The following is a 23,143-nucleotide window of genomic DNA, read 5'->3' on the forward strand; positions in this document are numbered from 1 at the left end:
ATACTGGTGGCCTACAGCGGTGTAAGGCCTATATTGCTTTATATTGGTGGCCTACAGCGGTGAAATGTTCTGTAGCTTTGTGTGCGTGTGTATATGGGGCAGCTATATATATATATATACACACACACACACACACTCCCTCTCTAAAGTCAGCAATTTCAACAGGAAATGGATGTTTGCTGCCCCCTATATGAGATGGATTGGTGGGTCTCGGTTTTAGCTGCCCCATTGTAAAATCACCACTATGTGGATGGTGCTGGCTGGGGAGGAATTACAGTCAGAGACACACTCCACTTGTGAGGTTCTGAGCACACATTAAAGCTGTTCTCCCTTGTTGTAAACCTCAAGGAAGGGCCATGGTATACCTTCTCTCAGTGCTCCCAAAGCACATATGGTCCAGCTGACTTGAGGAGCTGCAATTCGGTAAAGGGAGTACAGTGAAAGTAAGTCCAACAGTGCTCAGCCTCAAACTGCAGGAATAAGCAAGCATTTGCTGTTTGTGGGCTCATAGATCTATGCATACCCACTGGCCCAGCTACCTTCCTGCAGAAAAAAACAGCATGAAGTTCTGCTCTGCAGCGCATGACGATGGTGGAGTACTTCTGTATGGCCGCTCTGTAGCATACTCTCCATGCAGTGCAAATGCAATAGTTCTGCTGCATTTGGGGCCTTAAAGAGGATTTGCATTTGGCCCTATATACATAGCATTCACTTTACTCAACACTAAAATTCGTCTGCTTATAGAATGGTACACAGACGCCATACAATAGCACACTGTAACTAGTTGGAATTGAAGAAGGAATTTAGCTAGGTAACATGAAATTACATAATCTGGAATTAGATCAGAACACTGGTGTTATTATGGCTCTACTCTTGCAAAAAGTGCCATGGAACCTTTAATGAGTATAAGTGTTCAGGGGAACTTTGATTTTGTATCTGGACTTCCAGAACTGCAATACACCCTAACACAATATTGGGGCACTACTATGGTGCTGACTGCCTGTTACTACATTTTGTAATAGGTGAGAGGGCACTGCCAGCAGGGTGCTTTCTGCGAGGGCGCTTGACTCTGGAACATTCTTCCCTCGTTGATCAAACAGAGCCTGGGTTTGTTAACCTTCTAGTTTTGCTGCAAAGCTCACCTTCCTCTTATTTCACTTTTCTTTTAGCATTCAAGGAAGGAATGAGATGAGAGTAAAATGGGTTATTTATTATCATCAGGTAATTACATTTTGGGGCTGAACTGTGTTATGCTTGTGGAGGCACTGGGAAATGATTATCTCATTTTAATGTTTTGATTTTTAAAAAATTACTGTCACTGTGAATTTTAAGTTTTGTAATGTGCTCTCTGAATTTGGGTCAGTCGCTTCTAGAATTTAAAACAAAAAAAATCTAAAAAAGAAAGGAAAACCAAACTACCAATATTGCTTCCTGCAGTACACATCGTGATGTTTTCAAAAAACCATGCATCCTTGAGAAATAATATGTAACCTCAGAATTTCGGCTATATCATAATTTTTCAGGGTGGGATTTTCAAAGGAGACTAGGGAGTTAAGCATCCAAATCCCTTTGAAATTCAAAAAGATGTGGGCACTTGACTTCCTTAAGCTCCTTTGAAAATTCCAGATAACAGTATTACTGATCTGTGTATGTGTAGTATTGTGTGTGTGTGTGCGAGCGCGCAAACACGCACACACACAATAAAACACATTAATCTTTAAAATAACATTAGGTTTAGGCAAACACTTAAATCAGCATTTGCACAATGTGAAATGGTGCCCTTAGTCTTCTCAGTAGTTGTTCTGAACAAGGGCTCAGCTATTAAGAGAGGAGTTAATGACAATTCTCTTTTAAAGAATAAAACTGCCTTTGTTAATTATTAGACTGAAGATTTGTAATTCAGCAACATAGGCCCACTAATAATTCAGCCTCGAAGAAATTTGCATGCTTTAAATTGGAGACATTTTAAAACACCATAGTTAAATCCTGATTCAAAGAAAAGTTCTTTTTTGGATTAATTTCAGCTTCTACCAGGTGGCATTATTTTTCCAATAGTCTCTTACTCTACACTTCGCATTTGAAACAGCTTATGTCCAACCTATAATTATTTTCTTCTAATTAGAGTAATTCATAGTTAATTATTCAAAATGATTCCCCTTCAAAATCAAACCCATTTCTTGCCATGACACTTTTTAAATGTAATATACAAATAAAATATTCCCAGAATGCAAATTTTTGTAACAAGAGAATGCATACTTTCCTTTCTTAAAAAGCATTAAAATCTTTCTATAGCAATAAAGGTTCTGGTAAAAGCTACATTATAGGACAAATTCTCTGCTGTTGAAAAATGGTGCAAGAGAGAGTTTGGCCCCATGTTTAGCCAGAAAAGGTAAGCTGAACAGATTTCTTTGTTTATGAAAATAGGTAAGATGGCTTGATATAGAATACATTAAAACACAGAGACAGTAACGTAATATAAAATTAGAGACAGCCCAAAATGTTTTAACCTGACTAGACCAAGCTGAGTGAGATATGGAGCCTGAAGTAAGCTGGTCCAACTTCCATGGACGTATCTGGGCCAAATCCAGAAATGATGTAAACAGTGGTGTAAACTAGTCAGAAAACAGCTGTAATTGTCAACATAGTGTAATTTGCACTGATGCAATGTGTGTACATAATGGCAAAGGATATGTAAATATAATTTACATGCCAAGGGATGGTATGAAAAATAATTATCTAGAGGGCTCAACCAGGCCATCTCCATCTTACTTTGTTATAGGGCATTATCTCAGCTCCTGGGGCTAAATTTAAACCTTATAAGTGTATAATAATCACTGGCTTCCAAAGAGTCACACTCACTTTTGCCAGGAGCTGAATTTGGTCCTTGAAACAGTGCATATTGCACATTTTTACTGACTCATTTAATACAAATTAGTGCAAGTTACTGTCTTGCCTCTTTCGCTCAAAAAGTAACTTACGCCACCAAGGCTGAATTCAACCCAAATAGTGAAAAAAGAGCAATAGTATAAACTAAGCAAGCAGTTTAACCTGTAAGAATACATTGTATTTTCTGCTAGATCATTTTTGACTGTTTACTGACAAACTTTGGGTATTATATGACAGCAGTTACATGATTCAAGAGCAGGTCACAATACTGAAGTGTTCCTCATATTGGGTCCGTATGCCTTTTAATATAACCTGGTTTATGTTTCATTTCACCTCTGCCTTACACACTGTAAGTTAGATTAAAGACAAAAAAAATAGAGCTTCCGATCTCAGTTATATGTATGAAAAACCAGAATAACATGTAACATGAGTTGAACTCTAGAGTTACTTCATTAGCATCAATGGAAAACAGAGAGTAAAATCTGCAGTGTAATATAGTTTTCTAAATCGATTCCTATTTTTTATTTTCCTTCTAAAAGTTCAATGCCATGTAACACCTGATAGTATTAACTGACCTACCTTGATAGCTCCATCCTTTGGGCACTGAAATTAGAAATGGCCTTGAACAGCTATGTTTTGATTTTGTCAGCTTCAAATCAGTGTCGTCTATCTTTTATAGCATTGCCAACACCAAATGTTCAAAAATCATGCGTCACGCTCACCAAGAATCATGGGATTGGCTTTAAAGTCATGAGATTCTGTACAAATAATAGACTTGGTGTTCTGTTTATTTGCTTTTTTAGCCTTTAAGATGCACCAGGGTCACATTTTGAAGCTTTCTCCACAGCCATGAGGGCTAGAAACTTACTTTTTCTTTAATAATAAAGGCTGAAGTCATCACATATCTACTCGACTCCAGGAGCTGGGGCTTAAAGGAAAGCAATAATTATGATGAGACTCATGACAAAATTATGAGAGTTGGAAACTCTGTTGCAAAGAGAAAACAAATATCTCACAGAGGAGCTTGCAGCAAACCATAGCACAGCATTGTCAAAATTAATGTAGGACCACGCAGAAAAACAAACAATATCACTGTCAAAATTTAGGATCATGTAGTAAGCCAGCCCCAGCGTTGCCAAAGTGCATCTAGGAATATACAATGAATCAGGATAATAAAATAGTCCTCAGCACTGCCAAGATCAGTGATATGCTAAGAAGCACAGTCAAGATCTTTACACAACAAGTTGAAGAAAAACTATTTCATAATGTTTTTGCTACGACAGTCTGTTTTTCTTGTGTTTTCCTCTACTTTCTGAGCACACATAACATTTATTAAGGGCCTGTCTACAGTTGAAATGCTACAGCTTCGCTGCTACAGCATTTCAGTGAAGACACTACCTATATTCCCTCCCATCAGCGTAGGTAATCCATTTCTCGGAGAGGCAGTAATAAAAGCCTGGTCTACACTAGAAAATTAGGTCAGTTTAACTATGTTGGTCGGGGTGTTGGCCCCTGAGCGGTGTTGTTAAGCCAATTCAAGTCCCATCTAGATAGCTACGTCGATGGAGGAATGCTTCCATTGACCTAGATACTGCCTATCAGGGAGGTAGATTACCTACGCCAACAGGAGAATCCCTCCCAAGGGGGCAGGTAGTGTTAGTGGAGCAGCTGTGCCCCTGTAGCATTTTAAGTGTAGACAAGCCCTAGGTTGATGGAAGAATTCTTCCATCAACCTAGCGCTGTCCACACTGGGGGTTACACTGTATTCTTCATACCCTGAATGATGTTGTTAAGCCGACTTAATCTTCTAGTGTAGACAAGGCCTAAGACACATACAAGTGGAGCACACTGGAAACCAGAATCCAGCATTAGTAAAGATGCTGGTGTAATGCCGACAGACCCTGGTCAGTGGGAGGGATTGAACCTGGGACCTCTGGAGTTTAGTGCATGAGCCTCTACCATATGAGCTAAAAGCCAACTGGCTGTTAGCTAAGGCTGTAGAGCAGTCTCATTTTATCTCTCTCTCTAAGTGTTCTTGGTGCTACTGGATGGGACAGAACACCACACCCAGAAGGTGTGTGGGTTATACTTGCTTGCTTTGGTGGAGCAAGTTTCCTACATATTCCGATGGCAGAAATACACATTATAGCAACACTGTTTGAAATAGATTTTCTTCAACTTGATGTTATAAAGATCTGGAGTGTGCTTATTGCCCCATTCCAGAAGCTGTGTAATTCAAATAACAGCAGAGGAAACAATAGCTTTTCAGCAGCTGGTATGGGAGCACTAGCACGAGTAATATTTTAAGCTTCCACACAATTCTAGAAGCACACACACAAGCCAGAGTTTATATGTACAAATCCAAACTTAGAAGCATAGCTCCACAAGTGATGCACAGAAATTTATGCCTTTAGAAGTCTGGCCCTAATTGTAAACTCTACAAAATGCCAATAAATCTGATAGTCACTTAATTTTATTGGAAGCTTTATAATACCTAGCCTATATCACCAAGACAGACATGGTTTAAAACTTTGTAAAATTCTCTCATCTAATTATCTTCTACCTATCCCTGTGAGCTGCAGAGCCCCACTGCCTTCCTCAGGCTATTGTCTGAATTATAAGAGGATCAGGGAACAGAAACAATGCTGTATGACCTCTCAAAACAAAACAACAAATTTCCAAGAATTTCAAATATCAGCAATGGAATACTCACATAAATAGGGTTGCCAAACTTTCAATTTCTTAAACCCGGAAACTACAGCACCTCCCTACCCTGCTCCCTTGCTCCCCCAATCCCCAGGAGTCACCTGCCACCTGCAGAGCTGGGCTGGGAGCTGAATTGGAGCCTGTCTACGAGATGCAGGTATGAGTCGGCCCTGACTGAGAAGGGGCTGGCGAGGGTTAATGACCTGGCATCCGCAGTCCCCACACCCTGGGCTAGGTGGTGGTATTTGCAGGCAGTGATCGTGGGGAGGGGGAAGGAGGGAAGAGAGGTGTTGTCAGTCTGTCTGCCTGATTGAATGGGAACAGGCTGGGGAAATGCCTTCTCTCCCCGCACTGTGTCATAGCCCTGGGAGTGGCTTCCCACGAAGATGGTGTGTTTCTGCAGCGGGTGGGGAATGTGTGCAGAGCCGGGGAATAGAGAGGAGGATGGAAAATATGACATGATCCAAACACAATCCCACAGCATGGATTGGCACCTACCTGCCTCACAGCCATGCTGTCCCCAGCTCTCTGCAAGTGCCTCGCTGCAGTCACACAAGCTGTGGTGGGCGCTGACTGGGCCCCCCTCTTCTGGTGCCCCTGCGGGCAGTAACCAGACATTTGGTGTCTGGTCAGTACTTCTGACTGGACATTGTACAGGTCCCCTTTTGACTGAAATTTCAGGTAAAAACCCAGACACCTGGCAACCCTACATATAAACCGTCTACAGTTGCTCCACGAAGTGAAAAAATAAATAAATAAATTAAATAAAATACATGACTTGCAAAACACTGATTAAATTCAAATAACGAATAACACTGAGAAAATTATCTGCTCAAATAATGTCCACCCCCACCCACGCACACACTAATTTCACTAAGTACTTTATTTGCAGTGAATTACTCATCTCTAAGGTTATGATTATTCCATTGACCTCTGTGACATTTTTTGCCCCCAGGTTGGAACTCCCAGCCAGTGTCCCTCTCTCTTCCTCCCCGCAGCTCCCAACCCCCATACTGGTGGGGGTACCCTGCAGCTCTCCAGCCAGGGGCGGCGGGGAATCCCCACAGTTGCCCAGTTGTGGCAGGTAACCAGCAGATCCTGCAGCTGCCCAACTGTGGTGGGTGGACTCCTTGCAACTGCCCTGCCGCACCTAGGGACCCCCCCGAAGCTGCCCAGACAGTGGGAACTCCCCGCAGCTCCTAGCCCTGGCGGGCGGCAGGGGACCCCCATGAGCACCCAGCTCCGCAGGCAGGAGGACCCTGCAGCTCCCACACCCCACAGCAGTGGGGGACCCAGGAGCCCCAGCAGCAGTGGGTGCTGAACCCACCTCCCCATTTTGTCAGGGATATTTTTAGTGAAAGTCAGGGACAAGTCCCAGGCTTCCATTAATTTTTTTTTTTTATTGCCTGTGATCTGTTCATGACTTTTTCTAAAAATATCCGTGACAAAAACTTTGCCTTACTCATCTCTACATATTAATTCTTCCTTTCTTTCGATTGATCATTTGGCTACTTCCACCCATATCTTGCCACTGAACAAATTAAATTGCAAGGGTATGGAGGATTCTTCTATTTGGCTCTCCCAGGTTTTGGAAAAGTCTGCTTGTTTGTTGGGTTGGTTTTTTTTTTTTTTTTGGTGACCAAGAGAGCATGTTCGTATTGAATTTTTTTGTACAAGTAAACTGCAGTTATTTAAATGGCTGGGTGGACATATCCAGAATTCAGAAAAATGAAATTCTAATTTCAGAGGACATAGCTGAATTTCAGATAATCAGGGTTTGGTTAAGCAGAATTTACCTCTATTAGACTTTGGTGGGGAAGCTTTTGGCAAATGGTTGGCTGAGCAAATAGGCCTCGCACTATAATTTAATCTCTTCTTGTAGCTTGTTACACAGCTAAGCATCCTATACCATGAACACCTCACGTCTGGTTTCCACTGTTTTTGTTCTAGGGTTGGCAGCTGCACTGAGTGCATGTCTCAGTTGGTCATAGATGGAGCAGTGGTCTCTGTGTCCTTATCCATTAATGGCCTTGTAGATTTAGGCAAAAGCCTTGAATTGGCACTGGAAGTCAAATGGGAGCCAATGGAGGGTGCAAAATTCTGCAGTGATGAATCCAAAGTGGCTGTCCCACTAGGGAGATGGACTGCCACTTTTGAAGCACCTGAAATCTTTCATGCTTCCCTCTTCTGTTTTAGTTAATGTAAATTACAGTTTACTAGTCTGGATGTGACAGAATATCTGGATCACTGTGGCTATCAAATACTCTTTTTTTGCTTAATACAACACAGATAATAAACCCAAGTTAGCAAGTAGAAGATTCTGAGGGAAATAAAGAACTCAATATAAACATGAACAAAATGGTCCTTCACTTCTCACTGGATAGTTCTTATCTTTGTTAAACTGTTAAAAATCCATTGTGGTCATCGAAACATTAATTCAACTTCCTTACTCTTTCACATGTTAACATCAGTGAAGAATGCTGTATACATTTTCTGCAGACTTTATTATATTACTGAAAATAGGTTTTTTCTAAGCTTGTTGGTTAACTCATTCTGATCTTAGTGAGCACCACTTAGTGAGCACATTTTTGTTTTGTGTTAACAAACCTTTGTTCTGAATTACTTAATACTGATCATTTCATTTCTTCTGCTTTAATTAACCTGCATATTCCAGTCTATGATTCCATTTGGGGGCTGTGGGAGAGGAGGGAATCACCATCATTAATCAAATGTTTAGATTATGTTCTGAGATAATTGGACTTGCTCCTTTAAAAAGAAATTACTACACAACTAAAAAATCATTAGCAGTTTGTAAAACATATAAAAAGAGAATAAGTAATGTATTCTCTAATTTGAACCTTTAGGCTACCAATATATTTGGTCACAAAAGCTGCCTGCACTTCAGAGCACAGTAGCTAGAATGTTTTGCTCTTTGTCTGGCTATACCAAAACAAGGACAAGAGACACTTGACATGGATTTAATCAGGCCGCAACTTTATTATTACTAGATGTCTGGGACTATCTGGTGGATAAAACTGTACAGTGCAGGTAACTCCATGTTCATTCAATATCTACGTGGGGAGCTTCCGCCAGGCCTGCTCTTTTTCCATCCAGGTCCCCCAGAAAACTAGTAACCAGACATTTGGTGTCTGGTCAGTACTTCTGACTGGACATTGTACAGGTCCTCTTTTGACTGAAATTTCAGGTAAAAACCCATTGCTAGTCCCATATTGCTGGGACCTTTCCATTTCCCTCCTCCCCCCAAATGAGGGTTAAGGTGAGCTATAAAGAAGCGGAGTTGGCTCCTTGCCGGGTCAGTCATAGGAGCCCCAAATCCCTTCACCCAGTGCTGCTCTTTTAACAAGCACCTACTTTTAAAGTCCTTTACACAGCCATTTATCTGGTCTCTGCATCCCTTCCCTATGGAGTACCTGCACTGGACAGCCACCCCCCACTTACATAATGAGTTGCGACATCATAGCCTACTCCTTTCCCTACTCATCATAACATAGCTCCCCCCACCATTGTGGAGAAGGCAAAAGAAAAAAATAACCCGCTCCACCTAAGCCAATCTGGTGGTGAGGGAAAAATTATTTCCCAACCCCCTAGAAAGGAGTGACTAGCATGATGCCCACAGCAGGTCCAGACCAAACCTGGTATTTTGCCATCTCCAAGGGGAGGAATGGTGGGTGCTTCTCTGGGGAAAAGAGGCTTCTCCTGCCAGGCTTCCCCTTTTTCAACTCCCCAGCCCTTCAAGTCCCTGGGGATGAGTCAGTGTCGCCACACTGACCCACTCCCCGTTTTACAGCAGCCTCTGAGCATCTCTCCCTCCCTCCCCCACAACCTGTAAAGTGCTATTTCCTCTCCCCCCGCAAGCCAGACCATGCTCCCCTCTCCCCTGCTTAAAGGTGCAGTCATTTATAACAAAAAATATATTGAACAGTTGTTCATTTCAAGCAGAAAATGCATATTTGATAGAATTCCTGTACTGTTCATTGCTGTTTTAACCCAGCGGTAACAGATTAGACAGTCAATTTGTCTGCCTACATTTTCTCTGTAAGTAACCCTTACTGTTTAGGTGGATCTATAGCCACCACTATTAAATAAAGTTTATAGTTAACAAAATAATTAAAGTACCAACAGACTAGATAGTAAATGACTTACTTCTTTAATCATTAAGAAATATTATGCTTCTGTTGTTCTTGAGGTTTGCACTTATACATATTAGTGAAGTATCCGATTACCTACACAGTACTATGCTTTTCATAGTCCCAAATTCTGCAAATACATTACACTAAGTGAAATGAAGAGTTGTTACATTGTATAAATGCTACAAATGTAATCTCAATTTTCTATTGATTTATTCTCTTTGTACATATATGTTATAGTATTTAGTATTTTGGTTTGGAGAAAAACGAAAGGAAGCAGGAAAGATCTACTTATATACAAGAATAATATTAATGTAGACAACTGCTACATTCCCTAAAACCACTGAATCAATAAAGTGTATGTCTTAAGAAAAAGGAAATTGCTTAAATTGTCCTTTTATATTTACAATTATTTAATTACTTTACTTTGCCACAAATAAAGGTCATTAAAATCATCATGAAGCTTAATTTAAATTTCCAAACTAACCTGCAAGTTGTACAATCTTTAACTATATTCCATTTAACACATTTAATAGATGTAAAAGCTCACAAGTGATGATATAAAGGATAATTTACGCTTGCAATGCATTTTTGTCCAATTAATAGATTGCCTGTGTGTTGCATATTTTGCATGACAAAAGAGCAGAATATTAAACTGCCATTCATAATGAAAATGCACTTTGCAAATTAAAAGCGCCGAAACAGAAATTTTTCACCCTGTTTAGGAAATAAACAGTCCTTAACCAATTAAACTGCATTGTAATAATTCTATGATTTATTGCAAGTTGTTTAACTTTCAAAACTCGGCTAACCCATATTAAGGTCACAATCCATCATGTCTTGCTTGGAAAGCTAGCAAATAATGGCTGTTGTATTAGCTGCTTTTGATGATAGTATGAAAGAAGTATTAGCACTTGTCAACAAAACTGCTTACAACATAACATTAGCATGCATGGGCTGCTGTACCTATTTATTATTCTGGCAGCTTCACACATATTGTTACAAGCTTATAAAACATTTTGTCGGGTGGAAACCGAATGTACACTGTTTGGTTTTCTGATAGACTGGCAGCATAAATGTCTGGGCTGACTTAGTTTAGTTTAAGTGTAAATAGAGACACAAATTCTTCAACCTGTTCTCTTATTGATACTGAAAAGTGCTGAATTATTCAGCATCCAACTCTTCTGTTTGTGTCTATCACAGTTATCAATTACCCATCAGTCTTCCTGTCAAAACAGAATGGATTAATCTGGCTGAAAACAAGACAAATAAATGGATACTATAACAGGGGTGCAGGGTTGCCAAACTGTCAAAGGGAAATCCAGGCAATGACATTTGCCGTGAAGAGTGGGATATCTGGCTTAAGTGAACAAATTATTCCCCTTTAGGAGCCAAGAATGCACTTAGCTTACCATAAGTAAATTAATCTGCCTACTTTGCCTACTAATGCATTATCAACAGTGATAATAGTCACTGAAAATTTTTTGTTGTATTGCTGAAATGTGTTCATGCTCTAATGCTTTTTGTGTAAAAAAATGACTGTTTTAAATAAAATATGTGTATACATACATAATATTATTTTATATTAATAAATTAAAAGAGAAATAGTTGATGAATGAATGAACCCCATTTTAATACAGTCACTTGTGACAGGCTTGGGCCATTTTATAGATCTCAGCTGATGAGCTATCAAGTAACTCCTTGAACAGATGGCTAGTGGAATCCATCCAACTTGTGTAAGGTCCAACCCTTGGTTTTTGCCCCTAACATTTAACTCAGAAATCTCACTTGGCAACCTCTTTCAGACCATCCATTACTGTTCAAAAAGTTCACATATTCATGCCATTTCATTTGGCCTTTTGAGATAAGAAGCTAGTAATCTGACTCTTAATTTGACATAGATATCGGTGGCACTGATTGAGTCATGTCTTGGGTTCCTATCAGAAATTTTTTACAAGAATTTTATCAGAGATTACTCTATTCTAGACCTGTTTTAAGTAATCAACATTCATGCCTACGGCCCTGAGATCATGACAAGGTCAAAAGCCAATAGACCTTGCAAACCAACAGTTTGGCTTTAGTCAAAAGTTTTCTCTTGGTTATTATTATTATTCAGCAAAGTCAGTGCTATTGTACTATATATATTTCACATATTTCATTGGAAACTCAGCTACTGAACTATTTACAGTCACGGATTGCAGATAAACAGAATTTTTTTTAAGTATCACGTTCTAAATGAAAATATGCTACACAAAGAAATTCCAAGTAAATATAAGTTTACCTTATGTAATAAACAGAAACATCATGCTTTTCATCACTATTAAGCACAGATAAGTCTACCATTTCAGCACAGAAATTTTTAGTATATTTCACAGAAAAGATGCGGAGTTAAAAAGCAATGAGTCATGGAAAATCACCAAATTATGTAGATTATGCTACACCAACATACACAAGAGAATAGTGAGGCTACTGAAGAGAGAGCTCACCCCATACTCACTCCACAGGGGTGGCTTCTGTCCCCTGGGTTCCCACTCTGAGCATTGTTACCTGGTGCACAGGGTTGTAACACCACTCAGGTTTGGTGGGCCTGATGATGGGCCAAACCTGAGTTGCAACCCCGTGTATCAGATTGTAACACATTTGATTTGAGGGCCTAACGATATGCTTTTACAGCTGTTTCCAAGATTTCAGTGACCAAAGGCACAAAATCATAGCCCTAAGCACAAACAAAACACAGTGGGCTTGCATAACCACTTGAAATCAGGCACCACGATTTATTAAGATGCTTTTAACTGTCAACAGTGGAGTCTACTAGTTAAAAAAGTTATTCAGACTGTATGATTCAGCTCTGCAAGATGTCTGATTAATTTTTCTACCTTTAACAACTCTCACACTGTCCTGTCAGGCTTAATAAAGACTGCACATAAGCTGCCAAAACTTCCTGTTCTCTTTTCTTAAATATGCTCCACATAATCAGTAAAAGCATCATAAAAACTTTGCCAAATCCCTGATGTAACTCTGTTGCCTGTTTCTAAGTAGACCAGTGTAGGGATGGTCCCCAGAAATATTTCAAATTTAGTTCCTATAAGAGAGACCTCACCAAGCTGGTTTTCAAGTAACTGGTTGGCTTAGCAAAAGCCTATTTATAGGTTATAGGGACTAACAGGAGCCACAGCTATTACAGAAGTTACCAAATTACCAAGTGGAAGAAGTGGGGACTTTCATATAAAAGATTTTAAAATCTAATGTCATCCACCAAAAACTGTAGTGGAAGTACATCTGCAATGAATGCAATTCCTCCTCCACTTTAGATGTGTCTGTGCATTCATTTTTTTGAGTCAATAAAGGATTCTTTGAATTTATTCCAAGATCAGAGTATTTGTTTGTTTAGCAGTTATTAACTTTGATCACTGCAGTGATCTGAATGAACGCTTGAAATGCTACCCATTTTTCCTTTCCCTTTCCATATTCAGTTCAGGAAGAAAACACAAATGTTTTGCTATTTCCCTTCCCACCTTTGTCTGTTTGGGAAGCTGGGAGGACAAAAATTCTAGCATCATCAATCTGTCAAATTAGCAATCAAGATTTTCCTTTATTTTTAGTCTCCAAACTAAACACTTTCCAACTTTGATTTACTTTTTTCCAGAGCAAATTTCTAATGTAGATATGATGACTCATCTGCTATTTTAATACTTGATCAAAACAAAGAACCCTATCTCTGGGGTTTACTATGTGCATTACATAGTAAAACAATAGGATCTGCTTTGATTTTTATGCTGTGGTTCAGAACCATGAGAATAATCATCTGCAATCAAACATAGCTAATTTAGTATCTTTACACTAGTATAGTCCAACCTAAGACTGTCAGACTTTCTAACCAGCTGTCACAAATTCACATTATTTTGATATTTTAGTCATCATGTGCAAAGATATTGAGTAGTCTTTGCATTGTTTACCATAATGTTGCAAAGTTATCTTTGAAAGACGAATCAAAACAGAAAATTGAGGCAATCACCAAGTTCTATGCTGATGTGGCTGTGAGAGGTATACCGCAAGAAATACATTTGAACTAATTTGATAAAAAATTGCCAAGCAATCTATTGTTTTATCTTTAATGACTACTAAGTCAGTATAATTTGTCACAAATGCACCCATTATGTTACTGTATTCATTTTTAGACAAGTGTCTTTTTACTGCATCAAGTCCTCCAACACAACTACCTTAACAATATTTACACAAGGTTGTTGTTAAGTTTAACTAATCTTTGTCAAATCCTTTCAGTTCCTGGATTGAAAGGTGTTACGGTATATAAGTATTAATATTATTATAAACCTACCAGCCTGACAAAGTGTTGAATCTAGTCTCAACTTCCCAGAAAAATTGGTGGCTCTTGGTATTAACCTTTATGTTTGTATATTGTGGAACCAGTCTCATTTACAGGCTACCCATTGAGAAGAGTTAATGGATCTACTAGTTAGATGTGTGAAAATATTTATATAATTGCAAGGCTAGGAAATGTTTATAAAGTAGTTCTTATTGTACATGCTGTTACTTTCAAATTAATAGTACAATTGCTCATTTAGACATATATACTTGGTTAATTTAATACTGAAATTGCACAATTAAGTATTGACAATCATGAAATGCCAATGTTAAGGTTGAATAGGCACCCTTCATTCTAACAAAGTCACTTACTATTTAGCAGTTAATTTTTTCTAGAGCTTTAGATAGGTCCACACAAGGGAATCTCTTTCTTCCTCATCTTGTAAATCTGCAAGAGAACATTCTTCCTCAAAGGACTGTTACAGGCTCCAGTATTGTGGAGTTACTATATTATGCTTCAACAAAGTTCTCCCCTTCTGTAGAGTTCCTTAAGTGAATAATGGCCAAACAATAAGTTCTTACTTTGTCTATAGGAGCCCTTCATCAGGCCTTTTGTTTCTTGTAAGGACACCTTCTATGGAGCACTTGCTTCAGTCCCTACATACCTTTGAGCCCAAACTAGACCTTTTTACAGTTTGTATGGTCTGCAGAATCTGAGGAAAGGCTCTGCATCTTTCAAAGTCTGCTATACCTTCCTCAGATCCTTTGTACCTTACCAGCAATAAAAGCAAGACCATAATGAAGAAAAGCACACTGACAATCACATTTACACTGGAATAAGCCCTGAAAGTTTCATTCATTGAAGTAAAATAAGTAAGTTTATATTTACAAAAATGAAATGAGTCACCAGTTTTGCTCTGAGACACAAATAGTTTTTGAGAGAAAATGGTGGATAAATACTTCTGTCTCTCTCCATCCAGCAAAAATCTATGTTAAAGGACACTCCCTCCCCTACATGTTTTATCTCTCTCTCTTTTTTATTACTATCTTCTTCTTTGACAATAATGTGAACTATATGAGGTCAGAGATGCAAAACCCTGGCAGCATGCCTGAATTAAACTAATTTTCAAGGGCTACATTCAGTACTCAGGACTTTCACTTTTAATTCTTTTTTGTCAGATTTTCACTGGCTAGGGGGAGAGACAAATATCAATCTTTACAGCTAGCACCAATATCTCTTGATTCTCTAAACTGACTGCTAGTGTACACAGACCCAATGTTTCACCTGATGCATTCTTTATGAGTGACTTAGAGGTTTACCTCTAGACCACATTTGCATGTACTCAGTGCTACAAGATTTGGTTGGTTTTTGTTGACTCTGTAGTGATCAGCATCCCGGATACACAAACACATTTAGTAACCTGTCTCACAATTACCTCAAAAAGTTCACAAACGCATAGCAACTGAGAAAACTTTCATTGAAATTAATAGCAATTACATATGGCATTAGCCTGTCATAACTGTAAAACACTATAACTAATCAGCATCTAATGCATGAGTAGAGCGGGTCAGTAATTTCCGAATAAAATAAAATAAATGTAGTTTTTGGCCAATTCAGATTTTCCATAGGAAAATTTCTATTTTGACAACATTTGGGAAAATTAAAATGAAATATTTCTATTCAGGTCATGCTGACTTGAATTTAAATATTTCAGTTTGCCAAAACAAATTGAAATGTTTCATTTCAGGTCAGTTTGACAATAATCTGTGTTCCCTGAGCTGCTGCAGTACCTCACAAGAGTTATGATTCGGCTGCTTAATGCCCCCATTCTGTTCAATGGACCTGACTACCTGGCTGGACTACATCTCCAATGATATATTGTGGCTCTCCCTCTGGTTGACCCACCACACTGCATGATGGGATTACCATGACCATGATGCACCATGGAGAATGTAGTCCAGTCTGGGAGTCCAGCCTATAAGGGACAATGGGGCATGAGACGCCAAAACTACAATGTCCATAAATCACTCACTGTGGCAGCTCAGCCAGTTACAGTATGATGGCAAACTGAGCCAAAAAAACATTTTGACATTTCTGAATTATTATTATTTTTTTTTACAAAACTGTCTGTTCCATGAAAAATTTTGCTAGTTCCAGTTTCCCGTCTAGAAACTCATACAGATCCCCACTGGAATCTGTTCAGTTGATTCTAGCCCTGGAATCACCTGAGACCTGAAACCTTAAAATCATTATATTTTTATGAAAGCAAAGGATATTCTACATAAATATTATAGATTTTTACAGTTCCCATCTAGCCCACATAGTTGGACTCCAAGTTTACCTGTGGAGTTAATATAAACATCAGACCTAATACATTATTTCAAATTCTCTAAAATGCTACTAAAATGTATTTGTCTAAATTTATAAGGTTATAGTTTACTAGTACAAAGCCTTATGTGGGAAAAGGGTGGTAGTAGGGGTAGGAAGGACATTGGATGAATTAGATGGTGGTGGGGACACTGGTCAGGAAAGATGGGCAGTATGCAGAGTTTTTCTAAGGTCTATAGGAATGTTAGAAATTAGATCTTTTCAAAAGTGCACAGGAGTTGAGTTGAGTTTTCCTGCAGATCATAGGATGCCCACAGGAGAGAAACTAGATCCTTCAGAGGGAGGTGCATGAAACCCAGCTTTAGACTGTTGTGGGATAACCTGAACCTTCTTTCCATGAAAGTCTCATTCTAACCCTTGATAGATAGAGATTGGCTTAAACCCTGGTGCATGAGGTTTGATATCCCTCTAAGATCTTATCTAGTGTTGTCATAAAAATAAAGGGAAGGGTAACCACCTTTCTGTATACAGTGCTATAAAATCCCTCCTGGCCAGAGGCAAAACCCTTTCACCTGTAAAGGGTTAAGAAGCTAAGATAACCTCGCTGACACCTGACCAAAATGACCAATGAGGAGACAAGATACTTTCAAATCGGGGCGGCACGGGGGACAAAGGGTCTGACTGTCTGGGTGATGCTTTTGCCGGGAACAGATCAGGAATGCAGCTTTACAGCTCCTGTTAAGTTAGTAAGTAATCTAGCTAGAAATGCGTTAGATTTCCTTTTGTTTAATGTCTGGTAAAATACGCTGTGCTGAATGGAATGTATATTCCTGTTTTTGTGTCTTTCTGTAACTTAAGGTTTTGCCCAGAGGGATTCTCTATGTTTTGTATCTGTAAGGTATTTACCATCCTGATTTTACAGAGGTGATTCTCTTACCTTTTCTTTAATTAAAATTCTTCTTTTAAGAACCTGATTGATTTTTCATTGTTCTTAAGATCCAAGGGTTTGGGTCTGTGTTCAAATTGGTGAGGATTTTTATCAAGCCTTCCCCAGGAAAGGGGGTGTAGGGCTTGGGGGGATATTTTGGGGGAAGACATCTCCAAGTGGGCTCTTTCCCTGTTCTTTGTTTCACACGCTTGGTGGTGGCAGCATAGGGTTCAAGGACAAGGCAAAGTTTGTACCTTGGGGAAGTTTTCAACCTAAGCTGGTAAGAATAAGTTTAGGGGGTCTTTCATGCAGGTCCCCACATCTGTACCCTAGAGTTCAGAGTGGGGAAGGAACCTGACAAGTGTTAACTTAGAAATTTGTGTCAATGAACTTCGATCTAATGAGCTTTGTCTAAAAATCTATTTATTTTTATCAGTTTTGAATTTGCCAGCTTTCAGTTTTATTGCTAGGGCAAACGGAAGCTCCCAATTTACCTTCTCTATATTATTCATTAGTTTATGTATATTCATCATGTCCCCTTTTATTTGTCTTCTTTCTAAGGTGCAATATTAATCATTTCAATCTCTCTTAATATAATTTTTTCCATGCCCCTGATCATTCTCATCACCTTTTTCTGAGCCCCCTCTTTAACTCTGTAATATGCTTTTGAGATGGGGTGACCAGTACTGCAAAAAATATTCCAGATGATGGGGAACCACTGCTTTATGTAATGGCATTATAATATTACTTGTACTATTCTCCATCCCATTTTTTATGCATCCTAAAAATGTTTTTGTCTTTGAGCAGAAGTCTTCAATTAGCTGTGCACGATAATCCCCAAGTCCTTTCCCTAAATTATTAATTTAAACCCAGTAAAGTGTATGAGTAGTTCATATTTTTCTCTCAAGTATTCTGCATTTATCAACACTGTATTTCATCCTGCATTGACTTTCCCATTCACCTATCTTGGTTAGGTCCCTTGACGTTCTTCACAGTCTTTTCTGGAGTTGAATAACATAAAAAGGTTAGATTCACATACACACCCACCCACACATCACCAGACCATTAAAATGTCATTTTAAAATGATTATAGTCAACACACTAATCAACAGATTTATTTGAAAATTTCAGAAAATAATTCTGAACTCAAGAAATGCTGTTAGTTTGGTGAGGATACACTATAAATACTATTCACAGTTAAGAAAGAGGTCTAATCCCTGTTTTAGATGCAAATTTCAATGCGGCCTTAACTACGGAGTCACTATGCTCAAGGGAGCGTGCATGCACGCGCACGCTCAGACACAGTGTGCAGTGACACCATTACAGTCTTCCAAATACGGGAACTGATCCTGCTCCGACCCTAAATGAGAAGGAACGTATCATTGTCAGTGAAGACCACCATCCAGAATCGTGAGGATGACTGAACAAATTCTAAATTACAATTAAAACAATGATGCTTTGGTTTTCCTGTTCCCTAAATCCCTCCCTCAACCCATATTCTTTACCTAATATAGGATATCAAAGCCAGAAACTTCAATCAACTGAGATTAACAAAGTGAGCTATGTGTTTAGAAATTAGAATATATTTCAAAAGCAACAGGCTTTAGCCCTCAGCCTTTTTAATCAGTTGTACACTGGCATTAGATAGCTTTAAAAACTTTAATTTAAAATACCGAGCAAGCACATAGTAATACAGGCAGCAAATATCTTGCAAAAGTACAATTCAAAGATATAATATCATAATATTCCCCACTGGACTAGAATGAACAATACTGTAGAGTCTGATTCATCTCAGTTTTTTCTCTTTAACAGTTATAATGTATAATTGTTAAAACCAATGATGAAAGTTTTATTAGAGAACAGAACATAGAGTAGTAATCTTCTATAACTGTGCTCTATAACATTATGCACATTAGCTTTAACTAATTAAATAATACAAAATCAAAGTAAACATATAATGACTCAAAAACCAAGAAACCTGCTCTCTCATTACCACTACAAAGATGGTTTTGTTTAATTGTGAATTAATTTGCAGCATATATATATATAATCACTCTCCATTTTAAAAGTTAGTAAGAATAAAATCATTTAAAATATTTTGCTTTCAGTCCTTTCACACTGTTACATTCTGAGAGCTTCATAACTGAATGTCTTTTTTGTATTCTAACTTTGTGTTCATGACTTCAGATGTCCATGTTACAGCTAGGAATGAACAAAACAAATTATAAGCATTTACTTAGTAAATCTAGCTACAGAATGAGATATGCAATGCAAGCTAAAGAGGAGAGCATTTGCAATTTAAAATATAATTCATCATAATGAAAATGTAAAGCACTAGTTCTGTTTTATTTGGCATGGCAGGTTAGGAATCCCTGTGAAGCTACATTGAAGCAAAGAGTAGATTAATAATTTAATTTGGTTCAGAACTGTGCAAGTGGGGCAATACAAGCTTTTATTCTGTAACCAGCTGCTGACCCTAATACGGATCAACCAATTAGACATCTCTATTTAATTGTTGGGTGACCCATCTAAAACTCACTAGGAATTTTCATTATAAACAATACTCAACGGCCTAAAAGAATCCTAGTTATCCCCCTGGTGGAGATAGTCGGTTTGATAGAAGCACACAAAGGAGTTCAGCAAACGGAAAAACTGCAAGATCATTTTAGGCTGTGTTCTGTAAAAGAACATCTTAATATAATGAGCCTTTTTTCGATCTCCCTTGGCAGAGCATCAGCCCTCTCAGATAACCCCACACAAAGCAAATACCATTCGTCTGAAGTTACATTTGCTCCTTGTTATCACAACTTATGCCACTTAATTCATTATTCAACGAATTCACTTTCTTGTTTATTAGATGCAAGGTAGCCGCACATCCCTAAAGGCCATGTATGCAAAAGACTGCTTGTAATCCTGTCACTTCAAACCTCTCTAGGCTTTTACATTGCTTCAGGAATTAGGAAGAAAGAAGCAAACAATTTAGATTTATTCATGCTGATATTAAATCTGTATATGATAAAGGAAATAAGAGAAATGTTACAAACCAAACTTAAAACCCATTCATACCCATTAGTGGAGTATGTTACTCCCTGTATTTGTGAAAGTTAGCACATTCATTTCTGTTCTGTAACAAACACACTTGACTATATCTTATGTTTTTAAAAGATCCGATAAAAAGAATTTTGTTTCTCATAATGGTTGCTTCCACTGAAAGATATCTCAATCCTTCTCAAGTGCATTTGATATATTCAGTCTACCATCAGTAGCAGAACAATCTGCTCAGGTACTGAAAGCTTGTACGGAGCAAATTTCAGATTTGAAATCTATGGCATTTGAATGATAATTCTGCAACTTTTCTAAAAGCTTTGGCATATATTGAATCTAAAAACATACTGCTGCTGATTTTGAAAACCTTAATTTATCCTGTGTACTATACTATTTTTCTATCTTTATGAACAGACTATATTAAACATTTGGAATAGTATGAAACAATATAAGTATCTCAACTCTACACATTATGTGATAATCATAGAGATGTTTCATGTTTTATTCTGTAACCTTATGCTGTTAGGATCATTAAAATGCAAATGGATTACTGAATTAAACACAGTTCCAGTATACTCTTAGCACAATTAATATTGTATAAAATTATCTGCATAATTATACACAGTATGTTACATAAAACACTGTAAAAAGCTATCAAGCAGAGACTGCGTGCAAAAATGGCAAGCACTGTACTGTCTCCTATAGAATTATAATTGCTGGTTTATTAGTAGTACTTTTCTTGACTGCAAATAGACTTTTATATTTAATGCTTTACTTATTAGAATGGTAAATAACTCCTTGCTTATTTTTCTTAATGGTAGTATATATATATATTTCTTAGTTATAGCATCACACAGCTTTATTCACAAAAGTTAGTATCAATATTTCCTTGTTATTAACTTAAAATATAAATGAACAATTAGTGATTCAATGTTATTTAATCAACAAAAGCCACAAAAAGAACATTGAAAAGCTCCAAAGCAAAGGCAGTTATACTAAAGGACAATAGACTGAACACTTCCAGGTATTAAGAGCGTTTTAAAGACAGCCGTTTTATGGCTTAAGTTGTTACTAATAAAATAGTTGCATAGAAACTATTTTAAACTGTTCTAAAGGTGGCTTAAAGAAAACCCTTGCTTTAGAAACATACATTAGAAACATTATATGTATTATAGTAATTGTGCCATTTTACATTGCACACTCACTATGAATATTATGATCAATGAACTGATTTACCTAAATAATTAACCTTTGTATTGTAAATACATTCAGATAGCTGATGAATGTCTGCTATTCAGTTTAAGAAAAAGCTATTAGAAAAATCTGACATTAAATATAATACAAAAATCCACTGTTTTCTGCCACTCAGAAATTAATATCACCAATCAGGCAGTGCAGGGCTATAGTAAACCTACATTCAATTGTCTGAATTTTTTGAAAATAATGAAGAAATTAATAGTGAATACTAATGAAATAAATAACTTTCTGTTGATATCTGAGTTTCATAACTTTATTATTTATTTTACAACTCTTGAATTTTTGCACGTGGGAGATTTTAAAAGTCACCCAGTGATTTTTATAGTGCAACCGTATGCTAGATAAAGATATTTAAGCTGTCAGTATAAACTGCTTCTGTTTTCATTTTGCATTTAATTTCAGTGCCAGACTCAAGGCATAAATTTTTCATCACCTGCAATGCTATGAATAAAAGATTAAAAAAAGAACTGAGAAGAAATTCTAACACATGCGGTGCATGCAGCACATTGTGCAGACACAGTGTGCATAACTAGATGTTTAATTTCCATCATTCTTTCTACGTCAGGAATGCTATTATTTAGGTTAATACATCATGCAGCTAATTTCCAGTATTTCAACTGCGCAGCATTCAAGTTTACCTAGTATCCATTCAACCCTCTTGAAATCTGTAGTAGAGACACATACTGAAAGAGCCACATAATATTCTGTTAGCATAAAATAGAGGCTGTCTCTTGCCATTGCATTGTACTATTAAAATATTTCAACAACACATATTCTTCTTTTATTTCATGAACTAGCAGATGAAATAAGCTCCTCCAAAGTTCAAGCAACTAAGAATTACTAAAAAATTTCAAGCTAATTTTAATTCCTCATTAAGACTCACTTCATGTTTTAAGCCGAAGGATGTGACCAAATCCCAAGAGGTGAAGTTATGAGCTCACTCTTAAGGCATTTTTTATTTAGCACTTTAGCATCTTCAGTTCTACTTTATTAACACTCAGAGGGCCATGGATGAAATTCTCTTACTTCTCTGCAACAGTCCCAGCTGCAGCAGGAAATGTGCTCTGGCATACACCTTTTTCAGCAGTAATGGCTAGCCTTTTATTTATCAGAAAATAGTTGAGATTCACAGTTTGACTTTCACATGGCAACAAACTCCCAGCTACACTGGAAAATTCAGTCCAGTCAAGGATAACAATATTTATATATTGATTTTTGCGTATTTGGAAATAAACTCATATCTTTATACTACAGTAGTTCATAATTAGGGATTTTGTACATCTAACCAAACTGATGACACTGTATGAGATTGTATTTTATATAACAATCTTTTAGTCTGAGACAATGGAAAATAACTTATAACAATAATAGGTGATGTTTTGGCATCAAGTAGTGTTGGCAGACAAGAACACAGCATTATGGCACTACTCAGGACTCCAGCCTTTGTATGGATGATGGCTGTAGGAACATGAATTACGGCTCAGAGGATTGGTAATGGGACATGAAGATTTTACCTGAAGG

General features: G+C 37.7%; 1 protein-coding gene across 11 annotated transcripts in view; it reads right to left on the reverse strand.

Annotated features, from left to right (window-relative positions):
* The window catches only part of KIAA0825 (KIAA0825 ortholog), a 413,723-nt gene that overhangs the window by 69,212 nt on the left and 321,368 nt on the right, over positions 1-23,143 (reverse strand). Inside the window, exon 21 of one of the 11 annotated variants that reach the window (XM_075128574.1) lies at positions 3,755-3,814. The exons of the other annotated variants lie outside the window; for them this stretch is intronic. Within the exon in view, the coding sequence (XP_074984675.1) occupies positions 3,784-3,814 (31 nt within the window). The 3' untranslated portion in view covers positions 3,755-3,783. Of the gene's footprint in view, positions 1-3,754; positions 3,815-23,143 lie in introns of those variants that run through there. 11 annotated transcript variants of the gene reach the window in all.

The sequence above is a fragment of the Caretta caretta genome, chromosome 5 (assembly GCF_965140235.1).
Source record: "Caretta caretta isolate rCarCar2 chromosome 5, rCarCar1.hap1, whole genome shotgun sequence".
Taxonomy (NCBI): domain Eukaryota; kingdom Metazoa; phylum Chordata; order Testudines; family Cheloniidae; genus Caretta; species Caretta caretta.